The sequence below is a fragment of the Crocodylus siamensis genome, chromosome 2, assembly GCF_052110815.1.
Source record: "Crocodylus siamensis isolate JL-2025a chromosome 2, ASM5211081v1, whole genome shotgun sequence".
In the NCBI taxonomy this organism is placed as follows: Eukaryota; Metazoa; Chordata; order Crocodylia; family Crocodylidae; genus Crocodylus; species Crocodylus siamensis.
In genome coordinates this window covers 77,776,937-77,786,013 of record NC_143396.1, presented here as the reverse complement: position 1 = coordinate 77,786,013, position 9,077 = coordinate 77,776,937, and the positions used below count along the sequence as shown (strand labels likewise).

At 42.3% G+C, this 9,077-nt stretch overlaps 1 protein-coding gene across 2 annotated transcripts in view; it reads left to right on the top strand.

Moving 5' to 3' along the window:
- The first annotated feature begins 526 nt into the window (after positions 1-526).
- GALNTL6 (polypeptide N-acetylgalactosaminyltransferase like 6) overlaps positions 527-9,077 on the top strand; it is a 961,474-nt gene continuing 952,923 nt past the window's right edge. The window contains exons 1-2 of one of the 2 annotated variants that reach the window (XM_090036188.1): positions 527-704; positions 1,182-1,478. In XM_090036188.1, coding sequence (XP_089892314.1) covers positions 1,341-1,478 — 138 coding nt within the window. In that variant the 5' untranslated portion in view covers positions 527-704; positions 1,182-1,340. Of the gene's footprint in view, positions 705-910; positions 1,479-9,077 lie in introns of those variants that run through there. The other variant, XM_090036189.1, reaches the window with a different exon arrangement.

Here is a 9,077-nt window from a genome sequence, read left to right as displayed (position 1 = left end):
ATGGCCCAGGCATCCCACCCCTGTTCCACGGCCTATGCAGGCGGGGGTAATTTTGGCAATGGTGCACCCCCTGAGAGCGCTGGAGCACCCCCTGACAGGCAGTGCTCCCCACTTAGGTGACAGGTGGGGGAGCAGACAGGAGCACCCTCCCTGCGAGCGCTGGCCAGAGAGTGGGGGCACCAGGTGAATTGCTGCTGGCACTTTCTGGAGTGCCGCTCACGCTTCCTGGTTGGCGAGATGGGCAGGGGGGGACCCCACTGGTTGCTGACTGGCCACTGGGGGGGCACATGCCCCCCGACTCCGGTGGTACCAGTCACCCCTGGAGTTTGGGATGCAGTGGGGACAGGACCCAACCCCGGTGCTGAGAGGAGGGCCGGGGATAGCCAAGGAGGCCTGGCCACAGCGCCAGCTCCCTCCTTTCCCCGGGGGCACGGGCAAGCGGCTCCCTCAGCTGCACCACAGGGGCCTTTCTCCGGCCGGGGGGGTGGTTGCTCCTCATCACTCCGCGGCTGGAGAGCAGGCGCCTGCCTCTGCTCCGGGGAGGGCTCTCGGCATCGCCCACCCCCTCCTGCCGGGGAGCTGCAGCGAGGAGCCGGGCGGGAGCGCTGCGCGCCGGACCCGCCGCCGCCGCCGCCGCCGCCTCACACGGGCGCAGCCTCCCCGGCTCCCGCAGCGCGCACCATGCCGGAGCCGGAGGGGACGAGGTGAGGCCGGAGCCGCCCCGCCGGCAGCGCCGCCCTACTACGAGAGCCGCGGGCCCGGGAGGGGGGTCCCCCCGCGCACGTGTCGGGGAGGATGGGCGCTCAGCCCCCCTCGGCGTCCTCTCGCAGCGCCGCAGCCCGCCCGTGCTGCTGGATGCCCCCCCGTGGGCGGGGGGAGCGAGGGGCAGCCGCGGGCTAGGGGGCAGCGCCGTGCGGGCTCCGCCTGGCAGCCGGGAACGGGGCGGGGGGTGTGGAGGAGTTTGCGGAGCTCGCGAAGTGCGGTCCGCCGCCCCTCCTCCCTCTCTCCCTCCTTTCCTCCTCCAGTCCCGGCTGCCGCCGCACCTTGTGGCTGCTGCTGCTTGCCCACGGCTCCCGCCGCCCCCGGGCCCCAACTTGTGCCGCCCGCGGGGCCGGGGCGGGGGAGGAGGAAGGGGGAGGCGGCCGACACGGGCTGACTCCGGGCTCGCGTCTGCTCCGCAGCTGCTGGCGGCGCCCGCGCGCGGGGCGGATCGGGATCGGGATCGGGGGCCGGGCGAGGCCGGCGGGCAAAGTTTCTCGGCGGCGGCTCGGCCTCGGGGCGGGGGAGCGGAGGCGCCGCGCGGTGGAGGCGCCGGAGCTGAGGACTCGCTGCCGCTTGCCATGAAGAGGAAACAGAAGCGGGTGCTGCAGATGACGGCGGTGTTCACGGTGGCTTTAATTTTCCTGCCTCACGTTGGGCTCTGGGCTTTGTACAAGGAGAAGCACCTGGTGAAAGCCGCGGAGCCGGGAGAGCAGCAGGTAAGGGCGAGGCTGCGCCGGGGGCGGGGGAGCGGGGCGGCAGTCTCTGCTGAGTAACCATTGAGATTGGGAGCGGGCTTCAGCTGGACCCTGGCGGCTGCAGCCGGGAGTCAGCAGTGGGCATGCAACATGATGGATAACACATACCCCCTGGAATAGTGTACCGTACCCACTGTTCTGTGCACTCTCTAATGTGACATGTGCTTCCTAATACAGACCATGTATAGGCTGTATAATATTGCATGTAACGTGTATACACTTTATAAAATACATGCATCTGTAGTATATATATGATATATAGTATTATAATGTATACATTATATACTATTTATATTGTAGTGTACTAGAACAGTATAATTATATAATATAGTATAACATACTATATACTATTTATATCTGTGATAATGTAGTATGTATATACTATTATATAGCATGTATAAGGCTGTATGTAATTTATAATATATACTATATATATACTATGTAATATCATTTATATTAATTTATGACTGTAGTATGTGTTTGATATGGTATAGCATGTATAATGTATGTAACTTATACTATATACATACTATGTCACTTATACTATCTATGATTACGTAGTATATATCTAATATATAGCATGTACGATATGATGTAGTATGTATATTACATACATTTATATTACCTGTGATTATGTACTATGTATATAATAGGATCTAGCATGTAATTTAAAATATTACATACATACTGTATAATTTCATTAATATTCTAAATTATATATATTATACATGCTAGATCATAATATATACTATATATCATTTATATATTATGTATAACAAACATATAATTTATAATATATATGAGTGCATATACTTTAATATATACAACATATAGTATATATAATATGTACACTATTATATAATATCTTTTATTCTGATATCTGTTATCATATTTAATATCTAATCTTTAATGAATGATAGTTTAAATATATATATATATATGCACAGAACAGTGATACTGACATGTCCTTTTAACTTTAGCTTGGTTGCAGGGCTACAACTACGTAATAGTTTAGGAAGATGTCTGGGGTCTGTCAGTGATAGCAAGGATGCGAAGCAGAGGACAGGAAAGCATGCACTGCTGAAAAGAGAAAGTTTGTGTATTACAAATTAACTGGTTTCTCAGGAAATCACCTGTAAGCATAGTATGATCTTCTGGTGGTCTGGGATCGGGCACACTGTACTATCAGGGCTAGGTTTGGTCTCTGAAGTCTTGAATGTTCAAGGGGGAAGGAGGGGAGGAAAAGTGCAGTTGTGCCCAGAACTTTGATCTCTCCTTCCTGCAATCTGTGGCACTTTCTAAAAGCGGATATGGCACAGTATCCATTAAAAGCTGCCCATCATCCTCCAACCAGTTAACTTAACAGAAGTTTGCTCTTTTACTGTTAGGAAGTAATTTCACCTTTTCCTCTAGAAATTTGAAAGAAATGACTGGCAGTTATCATGTGTCTTCTGGACATTGCTAATATGACCTGATACAACTATGGCCATTGTAGACCTAGACCACTCTGCCGGTTTGATTCCACAGTGTGTGCACACATATTTCCAGTTTGTGGTCTCCTTCATCATCATCTATTATTAACAGCAGTTGACATAACCTGTTTTTCTTAATAATTATTCAACTCATTAGGTTTATGTATTACTCATAAATCTCAATAGGATGTGCATTAAATTAAGTATATTTTTAGAGAGTTGTTATAATGTGACATATTAAAGCCCTACTAGTAATAAAACCCAAACATTTTATGTGTTTTGCAAAACATTACTGTTCCCCTGCTGTGTTATCTTCCGCATATTTTTAAACATTATATAAATATTTTATAGGTAGTTAGTAAAAAATTATTGTGTTGTTTGATCTTTTTGGTTGTTTACTACTTGCACAGCCTTGATATCAGAGTTCATTAGACAGCCTCATGTATCATCTTGGTGTATTCATATTCTTAATTTCAAGGGTCATCACCCATGTATATAATGCACTTTCCACATATGGAAGGTATTAAGTCACTCAGTTCAACTGAACAATGACATAAATTAATAATAATCAAACAGCTTTTGCATGATTGAAGTTTGTTCTTCAGATTGTGGTACATGTTAAGAATGGTTCTGAAATGCTCTGAATGAAAAGGTCATGTATAATGAAAGGTCAGTGCTCTTCTACTTTATTTTCCCAAGTTATTTTTCAATGGATTGGATCTCAGATTTGAGGGGCAGAATAACTTTTTCCTTAGTAAAGAAAACATGTTAATTGGTGCCTATCACAACTGTAAGTTATATATCACCAATATTAGTCTTTTCAACTTCTTCCTCATGTGGTGGTTTATGGAAGGTAAGGTGTTCTACGTGAGTTCCACTTTTCTGTGTTTGATATATGGGGAGAGTTGCTTTTTCTAAATAATTGTGGCTAGAAATAAGAGAGAATCTCTATTTTTTGCAATAGAAATAGAACAGCAAGTGTAAGCAAGAAAAAAAAGGGGAAAAACAAAGGAAAAAAACAAACCAAAAAAAAAGCAACAGGCTAGGGATGCTAAAGAAACAATCCCTAGAATTCTTAAGATCGCTTAATGGAACATATGTGAAGAGCTGAGATCTTACCAATAAGATCTTAGCAACATTTAAATTAAGTATTTTTCCATATGCTAATTTAGCAGCAGCGTGACTGTGCAGCTAATGGCAAAAGCAGTAACAATTGTCAAGGAAACTTTTAGCTTTAACTTTTGCTTTGCAGAAACTATCTATTCATTCAACTGCCTGTAGTTTAAATCTAACATCACTGCCAAAATTAAGGCTCTTGGTGAAAACATTGTAGCCAATGGGGGCAGCAGGTTGAGGTGAAGGTGACTAATGTAAATACTGTACACGTACCTTTCAGTTGATGTCATGAAATCATGACAAGGTGCTTTTTAACCCAAAAATACATAAAAGCAGTAAGCATATGTATGTATACAAATAATTTTTCAACTAAAAAATGCCAGTTACTTCCAATAGACAACAATAAGGAAAAATGTAATGTCGGATGAGACTATTAACAAGTAGCGTCAAAATTCACTGAACCATTTCCATTAAGTTACACAGAAAGAATGACTGCTAGAATTCCAATGGAAAGAGAAAGTACATTTCTAAACTAAAGTGATCAGCACTTCTTACGTGTTCTGCAAGTCAATTTTAAGCCTAATTAAGAATATATTTAAAAAGTCAGCTGGAATTTGTTATCTGAGTTGTGATGTTAGAGCAAAGCATGGATAGCTAGAAAAATTAATCTGTATGATAGGTACTCAGGTGCATTGTTACTATATAATATGGTCATAGCTAGCGAGGGAGAGCAGGGGAGAGAGTTATGATGATTTTAAAGTAGTCTGCCAGCAATTGACAGAATCAAGAGTGACTCTTTCTGTCATGAATAAAACATGTGTCCAACAGTATTTTGACACTGGCACTACTAGTTATAGAGATGTCATCTTATTTTATGACAATTAGACTAACATTATTATGTGGAATAAGCATCAGCTATTCTTCACTGGAGGGTATGGTGTAGTTTTATGACATTTTGTCTGTATGCTCTATAAAAATTAAATTTACTGGTGTATTTTTTAAAGAAGACGTCCTCAAACTTAACTGCTGAGTGACTGTTCTGTCAGCTATTATTACCGCATTAATCTGCTTGTTAGTGAATAGGGGGTAAGAAATGAGAGAGGCTGAGCTAGTCATTGACATGATGGCACTAAACTGCAGCTATTCAAAACAGGCTGCATGGGTTAAATTAGGGATCTATTTTTATCAGCATATAGGAAAGTGTCCCTGTTCAAAGGTGTGGTTACAAGTGTTAGAATAGCTGTACTTCAACAGCTAGATAATGTAATGGGAAAATATGATGATTTATACAGTTCTTAAAAATAGAATTGCAGCAGGTCATTTTAAAATTTAAATAATTTAAATTGACTCAGCTCATAACTTGTCTACATATTATAACTACAAAGACTCTTTTTCATAAAGGGAAAACCCAAAGTCTAGGTGCAAGTATGGTACAGGCTATGTTGATGCAGAAAATTATCACTTAGGTCATTATACACTCACATTAAATGAATTGCCTGGCCCTTGAATATTCTATACAATTTTTACCTCTGCTTAACTATATTTTCCTAAAGGAATTACTTATGTTTCTGGTAGCCTTATCTTCACCCTTTGCAAATAAACATTTGCCTTTGGTTTATTACAGAATTGAAACAGAGATTCCAAGGGCACAATGGTACAGATTAAGGGTACTAAAATGATCTGTAACAACACAAAAGAACATTCAACTCAGTTTAAAAGTTTTGTTTGTCAGCAACTAACAATATAAAATTCAGAATAAAACTGACTTTGGGTTTTTTTTATTTACTAAGTTTGGCTCTGTGTTATGGAAACAAGGTGAATTTAATAGAGTATGTGCCTCACTCTGTTTTTTTAATGGCCTTGTAAATTCACTAAGATACCATGGTGTGTTTGAGTTCTGTTTGCAATTTTTATGTTTGGTTTTATTTTTTCGAAGTGTTTCCTTCCATTCATATTATTTATTGTCAGTGAAATTTTCATATACATGATCATTTCTGGCAGGGTTATTAAGTTGTACTGATGTGCTTTCTAATTTCAGTTCTCCTTCCCTGTTGTAGTGCTGATTGCTGCTTAGTTTTGCAGCCACTAGGATGTAGTCCTAGTACAGAGCTTGTTAGTTTGTCTGATATCCGTGTAACACCATGTGCAGGTACAGAACAGTTTATCCAAGCCTATTCTATACAACTGTTCTTTAATACAGGAACATGTTTTCCATATGATAGAACACATTTCCTGAAGCTCCTTTTATTTCCGAGCATGTGAAACTCTTTCCAAATACTTGTGGCTGGTGAAAATCACTGAGAATATATTTTTGATTTGGGGAGGGGGGGAGGTATGAGGGTGTAAGGACTGGCTGAACTATTATGGGAACAAAGTAAAACAAAACCATTGCCTTGCTGATGTTTTCTAAAAGCCTTCTTTGTCACCCTAGTTATTAGCCCCTTTCTGTTGCACAGACATAGGTGGATGGGGAGGGTATTGGGAGGTGCAGTGGTGCAATTATCTCTTCGATTCCTGCCCCACCCAAACTTTAAAACCAACTACCTGGAAGGGGCAGCTGCATTTCTATTTATGCAGTGCTGAGAGAGTCAGTTGACTTCATGGCTTATTATCATCTTCTTGATTCCTCTTAATTTCTCTCCCTCCCACAGGTGTTAAGGACCTTTTATCTTTTTGAATGGTCTTGATGTTCCACTCTTCAGACTATCCTTTCTTCTACAATTTTCCTGTTACCCATTCCAATAATCTTTTCCCTCTATTTCACAGCCCTGCAGGCTCTGACAAAAAATCTAAGGGTTTTCTTAACCATAATATTTACTTGGGTATAGAAATGACTGACAGTGAAGTATTGGAGCCACGGTCAAGATGCTCAAGAAGGCTAGATTTTATTTTATAAATCTGAATAAGAGATGTACATTTAACTATAAGGACTAGAGGACTAATGATACTATGTTTGGCTTATCTCCACTATTTTTTGCCTACTTTGTTGGGTTTTTTAACTTTATATATAATCCAGCAAATTAGTGCACTTTGCAATAGTTAGCCCCCAATAATGATATTAAATTGAATAGTATAGTGCTATCCCCTAGTATATTAATAAATCAGTTTGGTTCCCTTTAATAGGAGAAAACCTAGTGTTGCATTACATGTGATGATGTGGCACACGGGAGGTCAGCAATCCCCATCATGCATGCCAGAGCATGGTATATGAAGCCTTTTGGTTGGCATGCCACAGCCAGCCTGGGCTCTGGGCAGACCCCTGCTACTAGCCATGGAGCCCAGGCTGCTTGCAGCAGGTGGTGGGAAAACTGCAAGCAGCTGCACCAGGGTCTGTGGAGCCCCAGCTTGGGTCCTTGCTGGTGACAAGTGTGTGAACGACTCAGGGCAGATGGTGGGGAAGAGGCCAAGGCTGCACTGTCACAACAACAATCAGGCTTCTCATGGCTTCCCTGCCATCTGCCCTTCATCTTGCCAACATCTTACAGCATGCCAACATCTTACAAGCATGCCAACATCTTAGAAGTCAAGGTTTGGGGTTTTTTGGCACCCTGCCTAAAAATCTGGCCAACCCCTGTGTCACACCATCTGCACCACCTTTTCCTAAATCTGTCCATGTGCACAGATACTACCCACCTTTCTATCCTGCTGTTGCCTGGCTTTCCCATGTTTTAGAGATGAATACTTCAGTTCTTTGATGTTGTAGTGGTTCATCTTCAATGTGTCATCCACAACGTTCTTCTGTTCCCAAAAACACAGAATATCAGAAATCCTTCGTAGACATGGCATGCTCCCTTTGCCTACCAGTGCAGTAGTTAGCTTTGTTTTGTCATGAATAAAACAGGCCGGGGAGATGGATTGGCACAGATTGTTTGAGAAGGTTCTCACAGCCATTCTGTTTCCTTAGTTAACACTAGGAGTTTAATTCAACTGGTGCAGAGTCCAGAGGGGATACATTTATTTTGGCTTAAAATTGGTAAAGTCACTTTAATTTAAGGCAAGATAAACACATATATCAGTCCATGGTACTTAAATGAATGAAATACCTAAGCACATCACAGTTACTTTACATTTTTTCTTGCAGTGCCCCGGAGGAGTAGAACTATAGGTTTGCACTGGAGGTATTGAGAAACTAAGGCCCAGATGCACCAAGGTACTTAAATGGATACTCCCTCTGGTTTCCCTAAAAGCCTCTGTGGATTTGGCCCCAAGTACTTTGTCGAAGGTTACACAGGAAATCTATGGTAGAGCAGCACCTGGGTGTCTGAAGCCCAAGGCTAGTTCTCTTATCTGTTGGGCAGTTTTTTCAGCCTTAGTCATCCAGAAAATATGTGGCCTATTCCTTTCATGCTGTAACAGTAGATTTAAATGAATTCAAGAGTGCTCATGCACACATTTGCCCTGGATTTAATAAAGTAGTTTAAAATTGTGTGTTTAGTTAAACAGTGTAACTGTTTGCAGATGAGTCTTTGGTTCCCTTTTCCCAAACTGCTTTTGATTTTTGTCTGACTTCCATTTAAAACATGGTAATTCAGTAACTGGCAGCCTGTATGGAGATTATGCAAGAAAAGCATATTTTCCACTCACCTATAGAAAAATTGCTGAGATTCCCCTAAATGTCCAGATTTTCAACAATAACTTCATTTTTATTTTCTGTTCTTTTTAATAGTGGGTACTATTGTTAACCCAGAGGAAAAGCATTATATAATGATTACCACAAAAGAAACAAGTTTTATACAAGTCCTACAAAATATTTCTGGCTGCACCTGAACCAACGATTTGAGTGAAAAGGTCACTTATCCCTATCTTTGTGTTCCATAGAAAACATAAAAAGAGCCATTTGATATTTGTGTTTAGCATAGAGGACGTATGGTTAGCACATGCCACTTTTACTTGGCATGCTCAAGTTGGTGATTGGTTTCTAAATCCACTTATAGCAAAAGTTTTGCTCCCCACCACTACTAGCATGAAAAAC